Source organism: Bradysia coprophila, assembly GCF_014529535.1.
Source record: "Bradysia coprophila strain Holo2 chromosome X unlocalized genomic scaffold, BU_Bcop_v1 contig_128, whole genome shotgun sequence".
Taxonomy (NCBI): Eukaryota; Metazoa; Arthropoda; class Insecta; order Diptera; family Sciaridae; genus Bradysia; species Bradysia coprophila.
Window position 1 is genome coordinate 1,698,291 of NW_023503295.1, and position 27,900 is coordinate 1,726,190.

A 27,900-nucleotide genomic window follows, 5' to 3' on the forward strand; every position below is an offset into this window, starting at 1 on the left:
GAATGGCTGAACATTATGCGAACGATAACCTGTTGTTCCAATATAGAGCAGTTTGACCGTCATAAGAATATTTATTACGGAACGCATGGTAATTTAATCGGCTAACGACAAGTTAATTTTGCTCAATAATAACTGTTGTGATTTGCCTAAAGTCTCGTCTCTAAAGTACACAAGAAAACGTAATAATTATGCAGGTAAACATCTTACGTAAACACACCGCTCGGCGTTATGCATTCAAGTTACTCCACATTATCTTCAACATTCCATAAAGCAAATGAAAAAAAAGAAGAAGAAAGAAAAAACTTGAGAAATTACTACCATAACCGGCACATTCAACTTGGTTTCATCTAGCTGTTCCATTGTGTTTGTCATTTAATTGGATTATTTTACCGGCACATTTCAGATTTCTCTTGTGACGACGAGAATAATGACCAAGTTTTTATTTTTCTTTTGAATAGATGGTGAGAAATTGCATAACTTATTGTTACTCTGTTATAATATGGGTTATAGGTGAAGTCAACATATGTGTCTGTGTAACGTTGATTTGATTGCAGAAATTATGGTTCTGCGGATCAAATTTGTTTGAATGCTTTCGCCACCTCATATATGATGAGTTCATAATGCACGGTTCAGAATCATGTCCGGAGCGTTAGCGGAGGACTTGACGCAGTCTAACTTCCAAAAAAAGAACGAAGAAAATTTGTTGAGACGCGGCAACTATATATAGGCGAGAATTTAAGATTCTTTCCTTTGGCCTGTATCACCACAAATCCTATTCTATCTTATTCGCGCTTCAAATACGAGCAAAACGAGCTATCACTCGACTATGTAACTTTAAAATTGCCGGAGATACATCGTTTTGAAGTTGGTCATTTTCATAGAAAATGCACCAAATTAACGTTTTCCAAACAATCAAAATCTTTCAACTTACTCTGTATGTTTCTATCTATCTATCTGTCTATCTGTCTATCTGTCTATCTATCGACGGTCGATCTCGGAAACTAGTCAGCCAATCTCCATGAAATTTTGCAGGAACCTCAGGGTGGGCACAAAAATGAAATTGTGATACGCCATTACCCCAGGAAAAGCCAGAATTTTGTTTTATTGGCCTCGAAGTGGTTTCTGAGTGTGGTTTTCGAGGGTCGGGAACGCGTTTTCGGCTGTAGCTTAGCTGTATTGAAACCTACAGAGGCGTGAGACCCATCAAATGAAAGGTATTCGTAACACGATTCGAACAAAAAAATAATTTAAAAAATCGGGGCAGATTCGTTTGAGCTAGAGTGATTAGAGTGACCAAATTTTGAGCTACTCGAGCGTAGGATGAAAGGACTAATATTTTTTTGGTTTATGAGAGATAGAGAATAACTTTCTTCGGCAAAGTCTCAGAGTTTTACGAGTAGAACAGAGGGGCATATGTGAAAAATGTCGAAAGTTGGAAATGGGTGGGTCAATTATGTTTTTAGAGGTATTTCTTGAATGGTGGCAGATAGAGGGTTACTTTCTTCGGCAAAGTCTCAGAGTTTTACGAGTAGAACAGAGGGGCATATGTGAAAAATGTCGAAAGTTGGAAATGGGTGGGCCAATTAGGTTTTGGAGATATTTCTTGAATGGTGGCAGATAGAGAATTACTTTCTTCGTCAAATTTTCGAATTTCGTCGAATTTTGTCAAATTTTCGAATTTCGTCAAGATTTTCGATTTTCGTCAAATTTTCGATTTTCGTCAAATTTTCAATTTTCGTCAAATTTTCGATTTTCGTCAAATTTTCGATTTTCGTCAAATTTTCGATTTTCGTCAAATTTTCAAATTTCGTCAAATTTTCAAATTTCGTCAAGATTTTCGATTTTCGTCAAATTTTTGATTTTCGTCAAATTTTTAATTTTCGTCAAATTTTTAACTTTCGCCAAATTTTCGATTTTCGTCAAATTTCGAATTTCGTCAAATTTTCGATTTTCGTCAATCAACGCGAAAAAAATCTGCGTCACAAAGTGGCAAATGTTCACGAACAGACCAGCAAGAAAATTTATCTGCCACATGCGACACACATTTTTTTGGTAAAATTTTGGTTGTTTCCAGTCAATTTTTTTTTTTGGTAAAAATTATTTGGCAGATGATGAGAAAAACTAGGCCAGCTTGTTTGAACTAGTTGGGTGTAAAATTTAATTTTTGCGTAACGAAGCTGAAAGCGTCAACTGTAGCGATATCATTCATTTTAGAAATTGTACTTCAAAGACTGCGTCACACTTTTCTCGAAGAGATTTTTGTTGGGATTTAGAATAGTTTTTGAAGAGATCAATCGATAGCCTAACATCAACAATCCAGGCTCTTGTGTGAGGAGCTTGTAAAGGCTTGGAGTCTTGGAAAGTAAAATGTCGGAAAGTGTCGTATATTGACAAATATCAATGAGTCAAAAGGACGATGCTACTCGGCCGATTGTGCGACTTGTCCTCTACGAGCTATTCGCCCACGTGTGCGAATCGTCACTTCAAAAACATAAACCAAAACACTCATTTGGACCGGTCAAAAAACTTATAAATTATTTCGATGCACATGTGAGTCCCTTGTGTGTTGCATCTATTCACAAAAGCGTTCACCTTTTCATAATCAGTTCATAGATCAATTCAAGTCCAAATCACCGACAAGAAAATCAAAATCTATTTTTGTTGGCCATTATCAAAACAACATCACTTGGACAATTGCCAAAATTTTAATTTCTTTTCGGGAGTTACATTCATAAAAACACACAAAAAAAAAAGTTTGAATAAGAAAAGAGTTTTCAAATTTCTTTTAACATCTTTTGAATGGGTTCGCCATAAAAATTCTTTGATTTTCGATTTTTTTTTTATTTAATTAATTTTGTGTACACAGTTTCCCTCACGGCGAAGATTCATACCGCTAACGAAAAAACTCCATTCTATCCAATTCTATATTGTTTGAGTTATACGTGCTCTTAGCTCATTCTACTCAGTCGATTAATTATTATACAGTGAGATCATACAAACGATTGGCTTGGCTTTGCTATTGATCTAAAGATTTAAAAAAAAAGAACGAATGAAAAGTCTTAGAAGATCGGATCGGTATAAGCAAATATACTTATACATTAGACGTCATTTCGTTCAAAGTGTATAAACAACAAGTTACAAAGAATATTTTCGTGATTTTTGTCTATGTTTGAACTCCAAGGTTAAAATAACTGTTTAATGTTGTATTTTTTCGATATATTTATAATAAAATGTAAACATCATTGTATAACCATCGGAATGTGTGTTGTACCAATATATGAGTCTATGTGGAAATAATACCTTTCCGGTGTGATAAAATTGGACTTATTTTTAGATATTAAACTAATCGAATATGTGGATTAGGATGTAACACATTTAAAAAAAAAATTGTTACGATCTGATAAGGAACGAACTGCTTAGCACGTCATTGGGTTAATCGTTTGGTCGGTCATAAGAACCATAAAAAAGTGAAATGAAAAACGAGTTCACAACTTTTAAAATGTAATTTCTTAATTGTTATTCTTTGCCGTAATTTCTAATCGTATCATTGTCAGTTTCTTCATTTTTCCGTCTTGGAAATGACAGTATGATTGATGTCTATTTTGTCATGAAACAGCAAATTGGACGGGCGAGAACATCGAACCTAAATTAACTAATGTTTTGTGCCATTTCTCTCTTTGATTTTTGTTTCGTATGCTGATCCAACAATTTTTCGTTTCAAGAAAACACAATCGCTGTACTTTTACAATAAGGCGTACAGTTTTTTTTGGAAACTATCGATTTATCTGCAAAATACGTTGACATTGGAACAGCGATAAAAAAACGAAGATATCTATTCGAAACACTACTATCAGTATAAGCGGTGAAGATAGTGCTGGCTTAAACAAATTTATAATTAGAAATAAAAAATTAAAAAACACTCGATCTTCAATCAAAATAATTAGTTAGAAGCAACAGACTGTACGATTATGCTTCCCGTCTTAGAAAGATTTGGGGTATCAGAAACATGAAACACCTTTCTTTAGAGGAAACTTCGTCATATATTATTTTACAGCCCTCGAGTTGTAAAGAATGCTTTGTTTTGTAGTTAAGAGTGATCTCGCCAAATCTTCAGGTAATTGGGGAACAAGGGGTCTCCGGTTTTAATGAGTGATAGCTTGTTGGATTCGTCTTTCAATTCTAAGAAAGACGTATCTTTCACTTTTTCTAAAAAAACATAGCTAACGCCGACCCGTACGAAACACCTATTCGTATCAAAAGCCTTTAATGTGAAACTCTTCATTTCTCTTACTTCATTTTCTTCTCTGCTGAAAAACTATTCTCCCTTTAAAAACACTTACATTATCCACTCTTTGCCTTGTTATCATATACAACTAAATTGCCGGAGGCAATATAGACAGCCCCGTACGAAGTCAAATTTCATAAATTCCTATTTAAACAGCTATATACCGCTATATTTACCTATATTTCACTGTAAATAAACATTTCACAGAGTAATATGCTATTATATAGCTCTATATGCCTGTATATAGCTCAATATAGCTGTATATAGGTATATATAGATGTCCGTATATGGAATGCCTGAAACACCCCACACACATAACAAATTATTTCCATGTTAACAGAAACTCTCTTAATATCATTTTTCCCAAGATATTTCTATTTTACTAAAATCCAATATGGCCGCCGGCAGCCATTTTGTTATTAGACCGGAAATAGTACCGACGCTTTACATTTGTTAATACCTTTCAAACAAAAAAAAATTCATGAAATTCGGTCAAAATTTACTCGAGATATTGTCAAAATACACCACGTTCACTGTACTTCCGAGTAGCCAGATAAGAGCTCACTCCAAGAGACCTAGCTCACGCTCCGGAGAACATAATTTCATTAAAAAAAATTTCCCTGATTGGTACGGTCAATACCTATCTAATAAAGCTAAAACAGACGAAATATGTTCAAATGTGGCCGACCTACAAGCAAAAACTGCTTGCCGCCCTGTGCCTGTTCCACACCAAGGGGTCTAACTCACGAGTCGGTCATCCGATTTCCATAAACGTTTTTTTTGTCGATCGGTATTGTAAATACCTTTTATTTGACGTATCACTTACAAGTTTAACGTTTAAATGTCCGGAGATATCTTCGAAAAACCGTAAAGCACTTATTGGGCCACAGCTCGGGAGGGGTCGATCCAAAATCACTCATCTTCGAACTTAGCCTGTCTTTTGACATTACCAAACGGGAAAAAAAAGAATTTTCAAAATCGGATGCGTTTTACTCAAGTTATCGTGCAGATAGACAGACAGACGGACAGACGGACAGACATTTTTTTTTCGCGGATTTGGCATCTCTAGACAACCACAATAGGTTTCCCCTTACTCAGGGAGTCCAATTCGACGTGTTACAAACGTATGCGTAAACCTATAAGACCCCAGTACTTCGTACGGGTCTAAAAATTGTTTTCTGTGAAAAGCGTTCAAAAGTGAAGACATGTTAGACGATACCGAAAACAGTTTTTCGACAATAACTCAAGAAAAAATGATTTTAAATTGTTGTAATGTTGTATGTACGAATGCCGGCCTTGGAAAGACCTACAGGTAGAGTATACGCACCGCTTGGTGCGAGTAGATCCACGAGAGTTACGACTACAAATGTAGTGAATGTTCGGAGAATCCGCCTTCTCTGCAGCTTCGTTGTTCCAAGAAACTGAGTATGGGGTGTTGTAGCTGGCCTCACCCGCTATCGTTCCACATATAAATGAACCCAGTACTTTTGTGCTGCAAGCCCACAGAAGTGTTGGAAAAAAAGTTGCTGCCAAAATACAGATTTTGTCCTTCTTTCCGGAGGCTCTACAGCTGAGACAGCATCTGGACAGCACTCATTAAAACATATCTTTACATGCGTCGAAAACCTTACTTTTTATGTTTCAAGCACTTCTTTTGACATGTAAATTATATCACATATTTCGGGGTTTTCGACTGTTTAATGACCTTGGCTACGCCACGGATCAACTAAATTCACACGAAAACTCCACTTTCCATATTTTTATCCTTAATCATGTAAATTAGAAGTTAATATGTTTAATTTCTCATATTTCATCGGAGATGCTACCAAACTGCCGTAACACTACTTGCCCTAAAACAGCATAAAATTTCCCTTTTAATGATACCCCACACGATCATGTATCGTGTCAAGAAATTTCTGTAAGAAAAGTGTAAGACTTCAGTCTTTTTCGGTTCTTAGATCTTACTTGCCCTGGAAGTACATGCAATTACCTTTCTAATGATACCCAACACGACTCTATACGGTTCGTGTAACTGTAGAAATTTCCGTAAGAAAATTGCATGCTTTCGGCTTTTGATCATTTCACGCTCACCACGCAAGCTTCGTCGAATTTTTTTGAAATTGGTTTTGGCCTCTAAGGTTGGAAAATGCGTCCGATCTCAAAAGAATCCCTCGAATCACTTTTTAGGATTTCATTGGTTCGAATGTGTTTCTTGGTTGGAAAACCAATTGTGTAGATACTTTGGATTGGGCTAGGGAAGAGAACATAAAATTCATGGTTTACCACCTGCTTGAACATACTTGAATATTCGAACATATTTACAAAAACAATTTTCGAAGAGAAATCGTTTGTATCATTCAACAATGTTGATCGTAAAATGGTTGTAGGCAGTTTATTGAAAATTATGATTTCCTCAATGGAAAACAAACCATGAATGAATTTTCGATAATTGCCGCACATAGATAACGAAAATAATTTCTGTTCGAATTATTAATTTGTTTATTTGCTTAAGTGCTTAAGTGCTAAACGTTATAAAGACGGTTGTTAATTACTTATCCACAAAATCACAGATTTATCGCTATACAGAAATCCAGAAGCAGTTAATTTTTTAATTAAAGGCTTTCATAGTCGCGCAATCATCATCATCATAGCATAACCCACACTACTGTTCTCATCAATTTATATAATTATGGATGGGCAAAGTTAAACTAAATCGCTTTATGAGATTTTTATTTCTGGCAAATTAAATTGGTCACTCCTATAGTAGCAAACTATTGTTACGTATTCTGTTCTATTCATTACACTGAATTACCATGAATGATAGAATGAATGAATTGAAATTAATACAAAAAAAAAACATTCGATTGTATCTATTTCTATATGGTCAATGTGATACTAAGACTGTATATAGTCAAGTTCATTTTATATTGTACATAGAAATTACTAGCCATATAATGCGATTAGCATATAGCTTAAATGACCTCCTTTGAGTCTTTTATTTTTTTTTTGGTTTGTGTCCGTCTATGTTCACAATTCTATGGTTCGAAAAAGAAAAAGGAAATTATCACTTTGCTTTTACCAATCCGCGAATGGTTTCATACCTATTCCGAATTCGGTTGACCCGTTATTTTGCATCGCTCGGAACACCAATTTTAAGCGATTCAGTTAATTAATTTGGTCATTTTATGCATAGCAATGATTCCATATTACACGTCTGTGTTGTTCGAGAAAAATGTGTTCGACATGACATCATCTCGTTACAAAATGCCGTCATCTTGTCTTAGAGTGCGAACAAGTAATAAAATTAATATATGCGGCTAGAACGACCAATAATAATAATAATATGAATACGAATAAACAGCACAATTGTTTATGTTTCACAGACACGTTCGTGTGTAAATGCTTCATGCAAAAGTAATTTTCATTACATTTTTGTATACAGTGTGCATCATTTCAACGGGGAAACAAAAACGAATTGATAAAGTACTGTGAACAGGTGGATCAAAGCGAACATTTTTTAGCCCCGTACGAAGTGCTGGGGGCTTATAAGATTAATATGCCGTTTGTAAAACGTCGAATTGGAAGCAGACAGTTAGGGCAAAGCATTTGGTTATGTTCATAGATGACGAATCCGCAATAAAAAAAATGTCCGTCCGTCCGTCCGTCTGTGACCCCTCTAGCTTGAGCAAATCACAACCTTTTTTCAAAATTTTTTTTTTCCCGATTGGTATCGACAAAAGTAAGGTCAAGTTCGAAAATGGGCATGGTGGGGTCGGCCCTTCCAGAGCTAGGTATTTTTCAGTCTCTCGACGATATCTACCGAAATACGCACGCAATAGCTGCTTGTGATATATCAAATGAAAGGTATTGACGAGTAGAACAAAGTTGCTGATCATTGTTTTTGTGTAGGATGCAACGCGAGCTTGTTAGGAGGGCTCAAAGGTCGTTCCTCGGCCCTAAGTGTTTTTTCCACATCAATCGAGTAGATCTCATCCGATTTTGCCAAATTTAGTTTTTTATGGAAAGTAATTGAATACCGAAAAGAACGAGTCGAAAAAAGTTTCAAATTTGGGCCCTTGGACTAAGGCCGCTACTCGGCCCTAAGTGTTTTTTGCACATAAATCGAGTAAATCTCATCCGATTTTGCTAAATTTTGTTTTATTTGAGAGATAATTGAATGCCGAATAGAATGATGGCAAAAAAAGTTTCAAATTTGGGCCCTTGGAGTAAGGCCGCTACTCGGCCCTAAGTGTTTTTTGCACATAAATCGAGTAAATCTCATCCGATTTTGCTAGATTTTGTTTTTTTATGGAAGGTAATTGAATACCGAAAAGAACGTGTCGAAAAAAGTTTCAAATTTGGGCCCTTGGACTAAGGCCGCTACTCGGCCCTAAGTGTTTTTTGCACATAAATCGAGTAAATCTCATCCGATTTTGCTAGATTTTGTTTTATTTGAGAGATAATTGAATGCCGAATAGAATGATGGCAAAAAAAGTTTCAAATTTGGGCCCTTGGACTAAGGCCGCTACTCGGCCCTAAGTGTTTTTTGCACATAAATCGAGTAAATCTCATCCGATTTTGCTAGATTTTGTTTTATTTGAGAGATAATTGAATGCCGAATAGAATGATGGCAAAAAAAGTTTCAAATTTGGGCCTTTGGACTAAGGCCGCTACTCGGCCCTAAGTGGTTTTTGCACATAAATCGAGTAAATCTCATCCGATTTTCCTAGTTTTTGTTTCATTTGCGAGATAATTGAATACCCAATAGAAAGTTTTCAAAAAATTTTGGGTTTCTAAAATAATGTCGTAAATTGTTGGTTTTATTTGAGAGGTACTTCGTACGGGCTTTCGTAATTGCGCTAGCGCAATTTTAAAATGAACACTTTCAGTAAATTTGACCATGCCCAACTTGACTTGCATTTTGGTAACAGACGCATTAGAGGGTTGCAGACGTATTAGGATTCCGGGCGTATTACGGCTACGGACGTATTATGATTACGGACGAAATAGGATTGCGGGTCGTACGGGGCTAAGTCGCAGCAAACGCTCCGACTGTTCTGATGCCTTGTTTTTAAATAATATTTATTCTTGAAATGTTCTTCTTATTCCGCTTTGAGTAGACTGGCTATATTTAGCTCCATATCTTCTTGGTGTGATTGCTCATAAAAAAAATTACTTTCAGTCAATTAAAATATGGGAAGGGTGATTTATACCGAATTTACAAGTGCATCACGTGGTGCACTCATACAATGTTCATGTTGTTTGTTTGATATACTTCCACTTGTGCAGCAAGGCAATGGTTGCATGAAAAAATAATTAAAAATTTTGATGAATCGTAAAACTTAAATATTTAGTAGTTTTTAATGTGCGCAGTGCTCTCAGAACCCAGAACCGTAAAGGGGGTACTGTGAACGGATGCGTACTAATGAGAATTCCGAACAACCTAGCAGTAAACCTATGAGGATTGGAAACCCTTTCTGATTTATGTTGGAACGTCCAAATATCTCCAGGAAATAAAAGACAATTACAAAATAATGATCTTTATTGAGCTGCTGATTCTCAACGAATGAAAAGTTCTTACACAACAAAATAGAACTTGGTTACTCGATTATATACAAATTTATGAGATTGCTGAGTTACTTCCAACGATTTATAGATTTTAAAATTTAACAGTTGCAACTCTTGAGTATTCGCAGCAATAGAGGAATAAAATAATTTGTAGGAGTGTTGAAGAATCTGTTTTTTGTAGAGTCAGAGACAGTGAAATTTCAGCATGAATTTGCTTTAACTGCTTTTCAGCTGATCCTCACTTGTTTATACGGTTCAACCGTAACGGTTGAAGCTGCTACAGGCACGAGCAAGATATTGGTAAAACCGTATAAAGACGTATAAGCAGTTTTGATTGTTTGTGTGGATCAGCTGAAAAACAGCTGCAGCTGTATCAAATTCATGCTGAAATTTCACTGCCTCTGACTGTACAAACACAGATTCTTCAACACTCCTACGAATTACTGCGTGTATTCAAAGGATATCCAGTTCCAATGCTTGCTTCTATGTACAGTAAAATATCCTGTTCGTCTGTTAGTTTGAAAAAGTTCACTTTTGTTAAAGGTGCCTCAACACTCGGCGTTACTGTACCGGCTACGGCCCTGTGTACACCTTCAACAAGTATCTTTATTATTATTATTTTTCGACTATAATAACGACGAATCATCAATGAAACCTGCCAATAAACTTTTGCTCTTTTTCAATTTAAATTTAAATAATTGATGTAACCGTATAACCTTTACCAATAAAACTGAATAACTTGGTGTCTGTTGCAAGATGTTCGAATTAGGGCTTCAATAAATGTTTGTCAATAATACACGTTTACTGTAAGGTCAATAGAATCAATAAAATGTTTTACAATAGGCGACACCGCATCAATGCTATGCCATCAATAAAATAAACAAAGATTTAACGAAAAATTATATTTCTCAATTTACAGATTGGAACGTTCTAAAGTTCGTGTCAAATTTTTCCAAAGTGGTAAACCTCAACAAATTAGTCCACCCGATAATAATTTAGGATTTTACGATTTTGAGCAGTCATTGTTATCCGATTATTTATCCAACGATATAAATAATATTAGTGACAGTACAATGACAGCCACAGCGGTGCCACCCACATATGATAGGCAAATCAGGTGAGTTAATCAATATTGACGGTGTTTCTTTTTACCAATAAAGTTCTAGTGATTTCTTAGTTCGGTTAGACACTTTGCATATTAATAGCAATGGGAAACAATCAATAGAGACAAATAGCACGAATTCAATTACAGTTAACCCAAACCAAATTTGTGAGTAATTTGCTGCAGCTGTTTTACAGCTTGTCCACCCATACAACGTGAAACTATTAGTCGCACGTGGTAGTGTTAAAACCGTTCATACGGTTAAACAGTGCACACAGTGAGTTTCTGGGAGTAGGCCAGCTGAAAAACAGCTGAAGCACAATGCGGCACACATTTGGTTGGATTTAACTGTTCTTTTGTTTAATAATTTATTTACACTGATCTATTACTTCATTTGATCGAATGTTTTCAGAGATTGATTTCAGAAATCTTTTACTTCATTTGTTTTGAACATGCTTTTTGCTATATAAGTCTGTAACAGGTTAAATCGGTCTCTTCTATTTGACATGATAATAATTTTGCTTCCCCTTCAGAAAGGAAAAAAACTGTCGCCTCGTGCTTGGTACAAATTCTTTTAAGGAAAAGACTACTGGCACAGTATTATAAAGAGATTATCTTAAGGAATTCGTCCTTTTGCGAAATATAACGTAAAGGCGGATTGTTCCATCCTTAGGAATTCATTCTTTTACGAAATGTAACGTAAAGGTATCGAACAATCCGCCTTTACATTACGTTTCTCAATAGGATGAATTCCTTAAGATCGAACAAACTAACCTTTACGTTACGTTTGGAAAAAGGATGAATTCCTCAGGATCGGACAATCCGCCTTTACGTTACATTTCTGCTATGCGTGTACCGTTTCCAATGATGTTACCTTAGTTCTTGCTTTTGTTTTTGCTTTTCTTTTCTTTTTTGGAAATTGAAACAAAGTTCACTCGTAAAAAACCGAATTGTTTTCCGTTTCCTTTTAGACCCGTACGAAGTACTGGGGTCTTATAGGTTTACGCATACGTTTGTAACACGTCGAATTGGACTCCCTGAGTAAGGGGAAACCTATTGTGGTTGTCTAGAGATGCCAAATCCGCGAAAAAAAATGTCCGTCTGTCCGTCTGTCCGTCTGTCCGTCTGTCTGTCTGCACGATAACTTGAGTAAAACGCATCCGATTTTGAAAATTCTTTTTTTTCCCGTTTGGTAATGTCAAAAGACAGGCTAAGTTCGAAGATGAGTGATTTTGGATCGACCCCTCCCGAGCTGTGGCCCAATAAGTGCTTTACGGTTTTTCGAAGATATCTCCGGACATTTAAACGTTAAACTTGTAAGTGATACGTCAAATAAAAGGTATTTACAATACCGATCGACAAAAAAAAAGTTTATGGAAATCGGATGACCGACTCGTGAGTTAGACCCCTTGGTGTGGAACAGGCACAGGGCGGCAAGCAGTTTTTGCTTGTAGGTCGGCCACATTTCAACATATTTCGTCTGTTTTAGCTTTATTAGATAGGTATTGACCGTACCAATCAGGGAAAAAAAATTTATGAAATTATGTTCTCCGGAGCGTGAGCTAGGTCTCTTGGAGTGAGCTCTTATCTGGCTACTCGGAAGTACAGTGAACGTGGTGTATTTTGACAATATCTCGAGTAAATTTTGACCGAATTTCATGAATTTTTTTTGTTTGAAAGGTATTAACGAATGTAAAGCATCGGTACTATTTCCGGTCTCCTAACAAAATGGCTGCCGGCGGCCATATTGGATTTTAGTAAAATAGAAATATCTTGAGAAAAATGATGCTTAGAGAGTTTCTGTTAACATGGAAATAATTTGTTATGTGTGTGGGGTGCTTCAGGCATTCCATATATGGACATCTATATATACCTATACACAGCTATATACAGGCAGATAGAGTTATATAATAGCATATTCCTCTGTGAAATGTTTATTTACAGTGAAATATAGGTAAATATAGCGGTATATAGCTGTTTAAATAGGAATTTATGAAAGTTGACTTCGTACGGGGCTGTCTATATTGCCTCCGGCAATTTAGTTGTATATGATAACAAGGCAAAGAGTGGATTATGTAAGTGATTTTAAAGGGAGAATAGTTTTTCAGCAGAGAAGAAAATGAAGTGAGAGAAATGAAGAGTTTCACATTAAAGGCTTTTGATACGAATAGGTGTTTCGTACGGGTCGGCGTTAGCTATGTTTATTTTCTTTTTCAAACTTGTGTTAAAATTGACTCTGTGTGACATGTTGTACTGTACATACATATATGTGTCTAATCCAGTGATTTGTGTTGTCGCAACACTGTTCATACTTCTCCTTTTTTTTACCTTCAACCTTAAAACACAGAAAAACTGCTTGCAAAATGTGGATGAAATGTAAACAAACAGCAAACATTGTACTGCTTTCAAAAGCATATTCTTTTGGGGTTAAAAACCCTCAGAGGTTATCGTATCATTTATGCATTAGCTATGGAAGTTTAAAGCGGTTTTTATCGTAAACAGGAGTAAGGCACGATTTACAAAAAAAAAGGAAAGAAAAGGAAAAATGAGTTTGTAATGAATGTGTTGTGCAATAGTCTGATTTTGCAGTATAGAATGATGGATTTTCTTTATCAACTGCATCACATACTATGTACATACACTTGTATAGCAGCTGGAATCTCTTGAAGTCATTCACATGACACCGAATTTTTCTTACGAAACTCTTTGTGGAAAAAACATAATCTTTGATGTCACTAATTGTAAATTTTTATTCTCTTTCTGATGACCATATGACCAGTAATATTGTCGGGTCTATTATTTCCATCGATCAAAATATGTATTTTTAGTCGGTTGATTTTAAATCTTGTACTTCAATTTTGTTTACATACATTTTACATAAATCACCATATTACCAGGAGCTTGTCAGTATTTTTGTCGTTGTTATCCATAACAGATGAATATCCGTATGTGTCAGGTAAAATGAAATTGTTGTTTTATGTGGCGGAATAGGTAATCACTTTCATACGTGATAATCCGCTGGGAGATTCTTTTGACAAACAGCCTACCAAAATCGGACGCATTTTCCAGTGGACTTTTATATAAGTACCTAGAAAGGTATTCGACCCTAGACGCCAAGACCACTTTCAAAAAAATTCTTTGAAGTTTGTGTGGCTGGTGAAAGGTGATCAAAAACCGAAAACTTGCATTAAATTACCTTTCAAATGATACCCCATACGACCATGTACGTTTTGTGTACCTCGAGAAATTTCACTAAGAACAGTGTAAGTCTTCGGTTGAAAACTTTAACTGCACACATTTCAGTGTCAATGAATTTTAAACACAATAAGTCCCTATTCGGCTCAATAGTACATGTGATTACCTTTCTAATGACACCCGACACGACCATGTGCCAGGGCTTACTTTAGAGAATTTTAATTCTGAAAATTCCGAAAATTCTGAAAAAGTTCCGAAAAAGTTCTGAAAAATTCCGAAAAATTATTTCAGAATTTTTCTGAACTTTTTAGGAACTTTTTCAGAATTTTCGGAATTTTCAGAATTAAAATTCTCTAAAGTAAGCCCTGCCATGTACGGCTCGTGTAACTGGAAAAATTTTTGTAAGAAAAGTGCACGTTTTCGGTTTTTGATCAACTTTCATCAGCCGAAAATTCGAAGAATTTTTTTGAAAGTGGTTTTGGCTTCTAGGTTCGAATACATTTCCACGGACATATAAAAAAGTCCACTTGAAAATACGTCCGATTTCGGTAGGCTGTTTTTCAAAAGAATCCCTTCCTTCGGGTCGGGCTGTAACACCCCACTTGTCAAATACACAACTTGGAACTTCGGAAGTAATATTAATGATTATCACGTATGAAAGTGATTACCTAAGACCTAAGACCTAAGACTTTTCGGCAGGTCAATGCAAAATCTATTACTTCATTAGCTTGAGTTAGTCATGAGATACTGTGTGTTTAGCTCCCGTAATTTTCGAACCACCAAAATACATTCATGAAATCAACAGAATCTCTTCCTTCGGGTCGGGCTGTAACACCCCACTTGTCAAATACACAACTTGAAACTTCGGAAGTAATATTAATGATTATCACGTATGAAAGTGATTACCTAAGACCGAAGACCTAAGACTTTTCGGCAGGTCAATGCAAAATCTATTACTTCATTAGCTTAAGTTAGTCATGAGCTACTGTGTGTTTAGCTCCCGTAATTTTCGAACCACCAAAATACATTCATGAAATCAACAATAGAGTGAATCAGCTCCCATTAAATATCAAAAAATATTTATGCAAAAACCACCATAAATAAATACTTTACTCTTCATGCGTTTCGGTCAAAGATCAATCTTTATGTCCAATTTCTTGTAATTGCTGAAATTTGCTTCTCATGCAATCAACAAATTCACTCGAATTACAGTGGTTGTTTTCCTGGCTTTATAAATAACCAACGATGTTAGGAGCATTTTGCCTCTTACATGCAAACAATGAAAGCCATGGACATCGAGATGGGCTGGACAATCAAAAAAAAAATCAATTTCTACAATATCAATCTGTTGATACCTTTCTTATGATCAACACATCGTTTTGCCAGTATAAGAGGAAAATTTTACAAATTGCATTACTAAAACATTCACCACGCTAACGAAGAAAAAAACAAAAAACAAAAATTGTGCAAGCTTCACTCGGACTATTACACATATAGGAAGCACCACAGTATACACCAAAACACACCTAATCATTTAATTTTTTTTCCGCTTGCAATATATGATATAATGTGAGAGACAAAGAGTTTTTCATTCTCGCAAAAATTTTCCTACTGCGCAAAAGCTTTCATTCATATGTCTTTTCATTGCCAATTTCATTCGTCCTACGAAAAAAAAAAAATGAGTCAAAGTTATTGCTAAATAAATCGAGTTGATGATTTAACATCATTCAATTCAATAATTTTACATAATAAACGTGTACGTCCCATATGTCTCTGTTGCGGACATAAATTTTGTTCTTCTTCTCGCGACTTAAAAACAACATCATCTCATAAAAATATACATTTCTCACCGAATTTCCCTATTTTCCTACCATCGATGAGCGCAAAAATTTTTAACCAAACCTATTTCGATACGAGATGATTCTTGCCAGTACGAATTGCGACTCAAAATAGAACATAAGTCAAAATAAGGCGTGCTGGAATGTTGAAGTTTTTTTTTGTGATTTCCCATTTATAAAATTCACATTTTCTTATAAACATCCCAAATCGAAAATAACGCGTTTTTGACTTTATCGAGTTCAATTTTTCGGAGTGCGTTTGATCGAATCTAAGATAAATTCAGATTTTTTTTTGTCGTTTAACCGAATATATAGTTGAGTAGAGAGTAGAGTAGTAGAGAAAAAATTAAAATCAAAATCGTGTACCGGGTTTTTTATAAATGAGGAAGTGGAACATCAACTCACTGGAACATTTTACTATTGCCAAAAATTGTTCCAACTCTCATGATGTCACGTATATAATAGAAAATTATGTGTTACAAGTAGTGAAAATTGATTTTCCGTGAAACAGAGTATAAGCTGTACGTTATTTCGTATATTTAGCACTATATGTTACTGTGATGTTGGCCTAATTCCAATGGAACAATTGGGAAAAGTGTGTCGTTTATTTTGTTTAAACAAAGTGTTTTAATAAAATGTCAAACTAGAGCAATATTCACGCCCAACTGAACAACATTACATACCCGGTCTGCCGATTAAAACAGTAACAGGACCCAATCTCGTTTTTTGTTGAACAATTTTTTTTCTTTCATTTTATTGTGCTTCCACCTTTTGCTGTATTTGCCTCTCTGGCACATAAAAATGGTCTCAAGACAATTCCGAACCAAAAACGTTTCTGTACCTTTTCCTGTTCTCCGGTGCCCCCACAATAACGATGGATCAATAGGTCAAATTTCGAAAATTCATCACCTTGTGCCGTCAATAAAGTGGATGTAATTCATTCAACTCTTGACCTTTGCTTATAACATCAAATGAAAATGCGGAATGTGTGTGCAGTAATTAAATGGAATAGAAAATTGGTTAGACGATGGTTTATTGGTGTTAGGTTGATGTAAGTCATTATTTCCGCCAATTTTGTGTTGACTTGAATTAAATTCCGCCTCCACCCTTTAGCCGTTAATGAAGTTGAATACATTGTAGAGCTGAATTTTTAGTAGATGTGACACAGCGTTTTATGTTATCATAACAACACAGTTTAATATGTGACCGTGTTTGCTGTATATGAATGATAGGGGGATATGAAAACAAAAAAAAAATGTTTTCAATTTCTTTATTTGACGTGAGTCTGATGGATTTAACCTCGGATTTAACTCAATCGCTTGTGCAAAGACAGAAATATTGTGCACATCAACCCTTTTTCGGTAATCCAATATTTCATTTCTCACATTCTGTATCGTCATGCAGATTGCACATATAATGCTTGTCATGCATCTGATCAAATTCCAGCTTATTTTGCTGTTCAAAATCATGCTCAAATGAGTTCACATAAAAATCAATCGTTCAACATTGTGAGAAAGTTTATTTATTTGTGCGATCGAAGACAGAAGTCTTACAATTTTGCCAAACGATTTTTCTATATTTTACAGTCCAATGCCATCTATAACAACCTTCAAAACATCGTCCTGATCAGTTTCTGTTTTTTTTTAGTGGGCCCTCTGCCGTCATAGCACTTTCCACATCTTCCACAAATTAAAGGTTACATTCCATTTTCCTTGCATAATTCGGACGCAACCTTGGTAGAAAATCTAAAACGTTAGAATGACCCAGGGAAATGTTGTAGACTTGTTGAATCTCTGCAATTTTTTTTTACATAACCGGCTGCACAAAGGCCGGAAAATATCAAGCTGGAACCTATTATTGGTAGATTTCAGAGAGATGATAATATGGCTACTGTCGCTTCGACAGAGGTAACATCACAGTCGCCATATTATCATCTCTCTGGTAAATTTATTTACCTAATTTACTGACCAACAGTTACGGACATTCACCACAAATTACCGAATATTTACTCAATTTACCGATAACTTTCAGTAAATTCGGTAAAAATTTTTTACTATTAATAGGCCCTTCGAAATAGATCGAACATAATGCGGGAGGACTAATACCGAAACCTATAATTCGAAACTAATGATTTACCGACTTATGAATGGAACTGCATATTCAACACATTCAACTGCATAACAAAAATCTATGCAAGAATTCAATTGTTCAGCTATTAGTGTTGCGTGTCTGTAATAGCTCAGTGGCTATACCATATTCTAATTGAGTAATAACGAACATTGTACATGCCAGAAGCTATCAAAATTTTGATGGAAATAACAATATAGCGTGGTAATAGACAGTCCATTCTAGCACTATCCAAAATAAATGCGATCAACAGATGATTTCAATTAAATCATATTAACGGAGTGGCAAAAAATCATTTTAATTTGACAAGATTCTTCGCTTTATCAACATCTATCGTATCAGACATATTATGATGCTCATACCTGATCAAACTTCTGTGGATTCACATAACTTGTTTTTCAATTTGATCTTAGATTCTGAGTAAAGACTGAGGAAAGATTGACACAAGATATTAAGAAAAAAGTCTTTATTGATCGATGTATTAAAACAGAATAAAATGAATTAGTGAAAACTGATTCAAGGCTTACTAATATTTCCAATTTCCATTTCCAGTTTCCATTTCCAATTTCCATTTCCATTTCCAAATTTCTTTTCCAGTTTCCATTTTCATTTCCAATTTCCATTTCCAATTTCCATTTCCAATTTCCATTTCCAATTTCCATTTCCAATTTCCATTTCCAATTTCCATTTCCAATTTCCATTTCCAATTTCCATTTCCAATTTCCATTTCCAATTTCCATTTCCAAATTTCTTTTCCAGTTTTCATTTCCATTTCCAATTTCCATTTCCATTTCCAATTTCCATTTCCAATTTCCAATTTCCATTTCCATTTCCATTTCCATTTCCATTTCCAATTTCCAGTTCCATTTCCAATTTCCATTTCCAGTTTCCATTTCCAAATTTCTTTTCCAGTTTCCATTTCCAATTTCCATTTCCAAATTTCTTTTCCAGCTTCCATTTCCATTTCCAATTTCCAGTTCCATTTCCAATTTCCATTTCCAGTTTCCATTTCCAAATTTCTTTTCCAATTTCCATTTCCATTTCCAATTTCCATTTCCATTTCCAATTTCCATTTCCATTTCCAATTTCCATTTCCAATTTCCATTTCCATTTCCAATTTCCATTTCCAATTTCCAATTTCCATTTCCATTTCCATTTCCAATTTCCAGTTCCATTTCCAATTTCCATTTCCAGTTTCCATTTCCAAATTTCTTTTCCAGTTTCCATTTTCAATTTACATTTCCATTTCCAAATTTTTTTTCCAGCTTCCATTTCCATTTCCAATTTCCAGTTCCATTTCCAATTTCCATTTCCAGTTTCCATTTCCAAATTTCTTTTCCAATTTCCATTTCCATTTCCATTTCCAATTTCCATTTCCAATTTCCATTTCCAATTTCCATTTCCAATTTCCATTTTCAATTTCAAATTTCCATTTCCATTTCCAATTTCCAGTTCCATTTCCAATTTCCATTTCCAGTTTCCATTTCCAAATTTCTTTTCCAGTTTCCATTTTCAATTTCCATTTCCATTTCCAAATTTCTTTTCCAGCTTCCATTTCCATTTCCGATTTCCAGTTCCATTTCCAATTTCCATTTCCAGTTTCCATTTCCAAATTTCTTTTCCAATTTCCATTTCCATTTCCAATTTCCATTCCCGTATTCCGATCTTCAATTTCCGTTTCGTCCGGATTATAGGTCGGAACGATTTACACAAGTTTCACTTAACTTTGCTCCGGCTCTGTTTTCATTTATTGGACTCGAATTTTGCCATTTCTTTCCATTTTCACGATATCCATTGAAATCGTTGTACGTATATTTATGTTCGGGCTAGGACACTGCCATCTCTTATGACCCGTTTTTCCGCAATTGTGACATTGATATCGAAAAGCATTCATAGCTGTCGGAGCGCTTGCACCATCGAATGTTCCATTTCTTTTGTTAACGTTTCGCTTCCGATACTCGTCCAGCAAACGACTCTTCACAAATTCGATATTGAGTGTCTCCGGATGAAGCGTTTCCAATGATGTGATGAGTGAGTCATACGATTGTGGCATTGTAAGCAGCAGTTGGCATATTACGTCTATTTCTTCCAGCTTTGCACCGATTCCTTTCAGCTCTCGTATGATATTGTCAAATTCCAGAAGATGCTTACTCATATCGCTATGTCCGTCGTATTTCAGAGTGCTCAATCGTTTTCGAAGCAGTAATTGACCGGCAACACGGACTTCAACGTACCGTAGATGTCCTTCGCCGTCGTTTTGTCTTTGATATATTCCAAACTTTCTCCTTCTTCAGATGTTTCTGGTAGTCCCGATCATTTGCATCTAAGGTGACCACTTCGTCAACGTAGTCCATTAGATCCTTCAACGTCTAACACCGCACGAATTCGGTACTTCCAGTTATTATAATTCGTACCGTCGAATTGAAAGTGTTTTGTATTTCCTTCTTTTTCTGCCATTTTCTTGCGTTCCTGGGCCCATAACCTCTTAGATTCTGAGTACAAACTTCGAAAGATTGACACAAGATATTAAGAAAAACGTCTTTATTGATTCTTTATTGTAAAACAGCATAAAATGAATTAGTGAAAACTGATTCAAGGCTTACTAATATTTTTCTTCTGATTTGATAACTTGGATTACATCCAACATTTGAGACGGTTCATCAATGCTTCATGATTATGTACCTGCAAAGTGCAAGGAATACGTTTCTGACTTACCTTTTAGACAAATTTGCTTTTTCGGGACGGCAGTGAATTTCCGGCATGAATTTACTATACGTTTTGATACGGTTTTACCACTCCTCGTGTGCGTGTATCTATGTTAGCCGTTTTAACAAGTGTTAGAACTTTTGTTTATATTAGGAGACGAGCTGGAAAACTGCTGAAGAAAATGCATGTCTATATTTCACTGACGCCCACTGTAAAAACGAAGAGACCTAAAAATTGGTAAGACGGCAAATATTTAATTGTTGATTCGAGAAGTTGCAAGGTTTTACCAAAAAAAAAAATTACTTTCTGTACAAGGCAAACGATTTGTAGGTCTTAAAAATGCAACAAAGTTTTATGAGTCCTAAGCTAACACTAACAGTGAATTTTTATTTACACGAATTTTACTATCATTTTAATATTTGTTCACCAAAGCTAACTTAAAAAACATAAATACAAAAATAGTAAATATAAAAATAGTGCAATGTGTAAAATTTAACAACTTTTTTTCTCTCCTCCACGACGAATATAAAGAAGGAAAAAAAAATTCTACGTAAACATTACGGACAGTATAGTGTAAACAACGAAGTGTTTTATGATTCATTTAAAAGCTGATGTTGTTTTTTAATTTAAAAGAAGAAAATTCTCTAGTGATTTTGGAATAAAATTTATATTTTTACTACACGAAACGAAAAACGAACAACCAACAGAAAACATGGTGAATAAAGAATCAATGAAAACATCACAATCTCATGGAGGAGCATTATATTATGTGGTTGAAGTGCCTAGAGAAGATTATGCGTACGAAAAACAGAGACGATTTAGGTAACACCTTATTTATGAAGACCAGTCAATGTTATTACAACATATTTATTGAACGCATTAGCGGCTATACTTAGTTAAAATCAAATATTTTCTAAAGTCATTAATAAATCATTTCACGCCAACATGCCAACGATAACGTTCAGATTTAAGTCCTTGATGATGACGAGAAAAATCTCGATTTACGGAATTGACGGTAACGTACCAGATTTAGTGTGTCCCAAATGACATTACCTTTTTGCTGTCACCTAGCAACTATCTACTATTCAACTATCAAAACTGTTACTTCCAGTATTTTTAAGAGGGATTCTTTTGAAAAACAGAATCTTGAAATCAGACGCATTTTCCATTGGACTTTTTTATATATGCCCAATAAGGTATTCGACCCCAGCAGCCAAAACCACTTTCAAAAAAATTCTTCGAAGGTTATGTGGCTAGTGTGAGGTGATCAAAAACCGAAAACTTGCACTTTGCTTACAAAAATTTCTCCAGTTACACGAGCCGTACAGGGTCGTGTGGGGTGTCATATGAAAGGTAATTGCATGTACTTTCAGGAGAAGTTGAGCTTACAGAAGTTTGGTAGCATCTACGATGAATTATGTGAAGTTGAAATGTTTAAGTGCTTATATTGCATCGAAGATGCTACCAAACTTTCGTAAGCTCTACTTTTCCTGAAAGAACATGCATCTACCTTTCATATGACACCCCACACGACCATGTACGTTTCGTGTACCTCGAGAAATTTCTCTAAGAAAAGTGTGAGTTTTCAGTCTTTTTTCGGTTAAAAACGTCAATTGTACATATCTCGAAAGTAAATGCAATTACCTTTGTAATGACACCCCACACGACACTGTACGGCTCGTGTACCTGGAGAAATTTCTGTAAGAAAAGTCCATGTTTTCAGTTTTCGATCACCTCCCACCAGCCACACAAGCTTCGAAGTATTTTTTTGAAAGTGGTTTTAGGTTCTAGGGACCAATATCAATCTAGGCACATATAAAAAAGTCCAATGGAAAATGTGTCCGATTTGAAGATTCCAATTGGTACAAAATCTTTTACTTCACTAATCTAAACATACGTCTGACAACTCTTATTTTTGACGTTATCATATCATTATCAATAACAGATGATATATATAGTCGTCTCTAAAACTAAACCATCGACCTCTGACACCCATCGATGGATATTAGAATGAAATTTTTATTCGACGCTCATTCGCAGTTGCTTGTAAATTATAATTGAAAATCTCATACAGCCAATTTACTTTTGCAAATCAACTTACGTTTTAATTTAAAAAAAAATGACACTCAACAATATGTCTGAACTTGAAACATGATATCATATCGGTTAAACGAATATAATTTTTATTACTCTGTTTGTTCTGAGTAATAGACATTGCTGTTGTTTAAATAAAAAAACACACGATGATTGTTGATTGACAACGATTCAATGCTTGTCAACGTTGGAAAAAGGGGTGTGAACAGTTAATATGTTTGCTAAAAAAGATTTATTTCATTAATTATCATGTACTAGGTTACCTTTACCTATTTTTTAAGTACTTCAGCATTATGAATATCAGCTGTACTGCTATATTTGACATTTGCTGGCATTTGAAAATATGAATACTTACAAATAAAACAAACAAAACTTTTCTATTTACAAAGACTTTTTACACATAAAAGCTCGTCTATGTGCACAGAAAGCTCGTAGCTGTTCACAGAAAGCTCGTAGCTGTTCACAGAAATCTCGTAGCTGTTCACATAAAGCTCGTCGCTGTTCACAGAAAGCTCGTCGCTGTTCACAGAAAGCTCGTCGCTGTTCACAGAAAGCTCGTCGCTGTTCACAGAAAGCTCGTCGCTGTTCACAGAAAGCTCGTCGCTGTTCACAGAAAGCTCGTCGCTGTTCACAGAAAGCTCGTCGCTGTTCACATAAAGCTCGTCGCTGTTCACAGAAAGCTCGTCGCTGTTCACAGAAAGCTCGTCGTTTTTTTACAGAAAGCTCGTCGCTGTTCACAGAAAGCTCGTCGCTGTTCACAGAAAGCTCGTCGCTGTTCACAGAAAGCTCGTCGCTGTTCACAGAAAGCTCGTCTTTGTGCACAGAAATCTCGTCGTTTTTTTACAGAAAGCTCGTCTTTGTTCACAGAAAGCTCTTTCATGTTCACAGAAAGCTCTTCCTCGTACACACAAAGCTCTTCCACGTACTCAGAAAGCTTTCCCATGTACACAAATAGGACTTCCATGTACACAGAAAGCTCGTCTTTGTAGAAAAAAGAACTTTCGCAGCAAGCACTTACTTTGAGACCTTCTCGAATATCTGAAGTTGCAATTGTGGTTTTCCTTAACATTGTTACATTCATCAAAAATTACTTAGACATTTATTCACATTTCTTCAACCCACAAATACAATCCATCCAACATTGCTTTGAAACATAAACAGTAATGTCCTGTTATGTTTCGCATATGTATCTAAGTAAAAGGATGCAGAGTTTCTAAGTTAATTTCGGTTATTGTAGTATTCAGATTCAGAAAAATATTTCTTTGCTCATTCCCCATTGACATTTTTTTATAACTTTTGCTTTTTTACTTATTTTTAGTACCGAATCAGGATGGGACAATCCATTCCGACCTGGTGGCGATTTGTCAAGGGAAGCAGACGAAATTGTAAATATGATTAAAGGTAAATTTTGTCGTATTGAAGAGTGGCATCAATATTTCATTCGAAATTAATTGAATAAAGGTGGTAAGCCAATAACTCCAACCGGTGATTTAAGTCAGAACTTTGTAAATGGTGCAGCACAAACAAATAACCACACACTAGAAAATGGCACGGCTGTTGTAGATGGTGCGACAAGAGCAGAAGTAAGTGATTTGCTAATATATTCGGTTTGACGGACGGAAACATCCTCACCCTCAAATAATGTTTTAGGTGTCGCAAGTGCAATCGTCAAAAAATGGAATCAAATCACCGCAAAAAGATAAGAAAAATGGTGACGCTGCACCGCAAACACAAATCTCAAATCAAGTAATGCCCGGACCACAATCCGCTAGCCATGTTGTAATCGATGATAAGAAGAAGAAGAAATGTACTTGCTGTGTTATCCAATAGAAGAATTTTTCAAATTTTTTTTTTTCTTGTTTTTCGTTTGTGAATGGTGCAAACTGAAAATGGTGAAGTAAGGAGTGGAATGAAAATGTAAGAAGATACGTTGTTTTAAACCTAAAGTAAAAATTAAAGAAAAAAAGAAAATGAAAAAAACAATGCAAAGGAAGTAGATGAACATTTTGAGTATAAACTAAAGCAAACAAAAATGAAGCGAAAACAAAAATTATATTTTGAATAATACGGAAAATCAGAAAGTTTTTTTTTTAACGAAAAGAGGTAGAGACAGATGGAAAAAGAGACCATACTGAACTAAATGCTTGAATTTTTGGTAGGAAATTTGAAATTCTCTGTGGCGAATTTTGAGATTACGTAGACACTATAAAGTCACCCAAATCTTCAATCTACACAATGACCAATATATATTTCTGCTGATACGCTTTTGATATTATGCCGCTGCCACAATGGGGAATTATTTTGTAGGGTCGTTTGAACATTTTGTGCAAATTTGATTATAAATCCAACTGAAATTGTGTGAGTAAAGAGATAGACAAGTCATTAAGCAGCAGTAAACCAGGGCTCGGTTGGGCAGGTTTTCTGGAATTACAATTCTCAGAGGAAATACCAAAAATGGCGCTGCCTAAACAGCTGCTGATTCAGTAGGAACACGAACTAATCAAGTAATTGAAGGCAGAGACTTATAAAGCAAAAAATTTTCTTTTATATTTGGTTGAGGAAAAGAATTGCAATTTTGATAGCCTCACGTACCAGCCTTGGTCTGTATTCAAAAACATAAAATCTACATGACATCTGCATATGGCAGAGTGTTTTTAAGAAAATATGTTTTCGCTTACAACGCTTTAATTGTGAGCGATATTTGTCCAGATATTTTTCCAGCTACTAGATACTTTTAGTGAGAAAAAGATTTGAACGGTTTGATTGAGGGATACGATGCCAGTTTCGGCAATCTTACATTTCACGCCTAATAAGTAAGTGAAATTACGATTTATATCGAAATTCTGTAAATGAACCGGATTGATACAAATAATGTTTTGAACAAAATAGAATTCGAGAGACATGGAGAACGAGAGGTACGTTCAAATAAACTTGCAAACATTTCCATTATTTCCATGGCATTGTAGTTCCACAAGTGGATCGAATGCAATGAATTAATGAAGAATAGGTTACGAGAAGCCCCAGTGAATTGTTTATTGAATAGCGTGTAGCTAGTTGCGTTTGAAAACGTTTTGCTGTATAAATTGAAAATTTGCAAATTTGGAACTGTGTGCATAAGGGAGAATTGTCGCTATTCATATCAAATTTATATAAAAAAAAGGTTCCACAAAAATATGTGTGTCCAATCTTTCAAAACTCACAAAACGACGAATTATCACTCTCACAATCACTTCACATTCATCCATTATCTTATCGCTAAAGGAATTTTTAGTAGAGAAAATCAAACAACAACAACAAACGACAACCAATTTTAACCCAATCTTTTTTGAATGTACCGCAGTGTTGAAACAGTTATAAATATAATTCGCACCAATCGAAACAAAAACATAAAATTAGTCGATGTGACTTTTTTTACTCTATCGCTACCTACGAAAAATACAAAACAAAAAATTAAATTAAATTACAAAAAATCCACAACATGATCATGACATTTTTTAATTAAAATTAATAATTTTTAAAAGCCAATCTACTTAAGTATCAATCAAACGTTTTTTTTTTTTTTTGAAGAGACTATTGGCACCCGGTGGCTAATTCTGTGGCTAATGGCACCGGGTGCCAATAGTCTCTTTATTATACAAATGCTAATCGCACCCGGTGCCATTAGCCACAGTATTATAAAGAGACTATTGGCACCCAGAAAAATTGAAATTTGAACAAAAAATCCGAACATTTTGAAAATTAAACTTGTTTTGAACACAATACTAGGGAATTCATCTTTCTACGAAATGAAACGTTAAGCCGTTTTGTTGGATCATAGGGAATTCGTCCTTTTACGAAATGTAACGTAAAGGCGGATTGTTCGATCCTGAGGAATTCATTCTATTTACGAAATGTAACGTAAAGGTATCGAACAATGCGCCTTAACGTTACATTTCTCAATAAGATGAATTCCATAAGATCGATCAAACTACCTTTACGTTACATTTCGTAAAAGGACGAATTCTCTAAGATCGATCAAACTACCTTTACGTTACATTTCGTAAAAGGACGAATTCTCTAAGATCGATCAAACTACCTTTACGTTACATTTCGTAAAAGGACGAATTCTCTAAGATCGATCAAACTACCTTTACGTTACATTTCGTAAAAGGACGAATTCTCGAAGATCGATCAAACTACCTTTACGTTACATTTCGTAAAAGGACGAATTCTCGAAGATCGATCAAACTACCTTTACGCTACATTTCGTAAAAGGACGAATTCTCTAAGATCGATCAAACTACCTTTACGTACATTTCGTAAAAGGACGAATTCTCTAAGATCGATCAAACTACCTTTACGTTAAATTTCGTAAAAGGACGAATTGTCTAAGATCGATCAAACTACCTTTACGTTACATTTCGTAAAAGGACGAATTCTCTAAGATCGATCAAACTACCTTTACGTTACATTTCGTAAAAGGACGAATTCTCTAAGATCGATCAAACTACCTTTACGTACATTTCGTAAAAGGACGAATTCTCTAAGATCGATCAAACTACCTTTACGTTACATTTCGTAAAAGGACGAATTCTCTAAGATCGATCAAACTACCTTTACGTTAAATTTCGTAAAAGGACGAATTGTCTAAGATCGATCAAACTACCTTTACGTTACATTTCGTAAAAGGACGAATTCTCTAAGATCGATCAAACTACCTTTACGTTACATTTCGTAAAAGGACGAATTCTCTAAGATCGATCAAACTACCTTTACGTACATTTCGTAAAAGGACGAATTCTCTAAGATCGATCAAACTACCTTTACGTTACATTTCGTAAAAGGACGAATTCTCTAAGATCGATCAAACTACCTTTACGTTACATTTCGTAAAAGGACGAATTCTCTAAGATCGATCAAACTACCTTTACGTACATTTCGTAAAAGGACGAATTCTCTAAGATCGATCAAACTACATTTACGTTAAATTTCGTAAAAGGATGAAT

The 27,900-nt window shown here is 35.2% G+C and overlaps 1 protein-coding gene and 1 long non-coding RNA gene across 3 annotated transcripts in view; one reads left to right on the top strand and one right to left on the bottom strand.

Annotated features, from left to right (window-relative positions):
• LOC119067710 overlaps window positions 1-26,353 on the top strand; it is a 49,399-nt gene extending 23,046 nt beyond the window's left edge. For both annotated transcript variants that reach the window (XM_037170824.1, XM_037170825.1), the window contains exons 2-5: window positions 10,773-10,970; window positions 24,234-24,316; window positions 24,377-24,498; window positions 24,566-26,353. In XM_037170824.1, coding sequence (XP_037026719.1) covers window positions 10,773-10,970; window positions 24,234-24,316; window positions 24,377-24,498; window positions 24,566-24,745 — 583 coding nt within the window. In that variant the 3' untranslated portion in view covers window positions 24,746-26,353. The remainder of the gene's footprint in view (window positions 1-10,772; window positions 10,971-24,233; window positions 24,317-24,376; window positions 24,499-24,565) is intronic.
• Window positions 11,567-27,858, bottom strand: LOC119067711. Its single transcript, XR_005085998.1, has 2 exons — window positions 27,826-27,858; window positions 11,567-11,724 (listed from the first exon to the last, which is right to left on the bottom strand). It is a non-coding gene; the product is annotated as an uncharacterized LOC119067711 (long non-coding RNA).
• Between the last annotated feature and the right edge of the window lie 42 nt (window positions 27,859-27,900).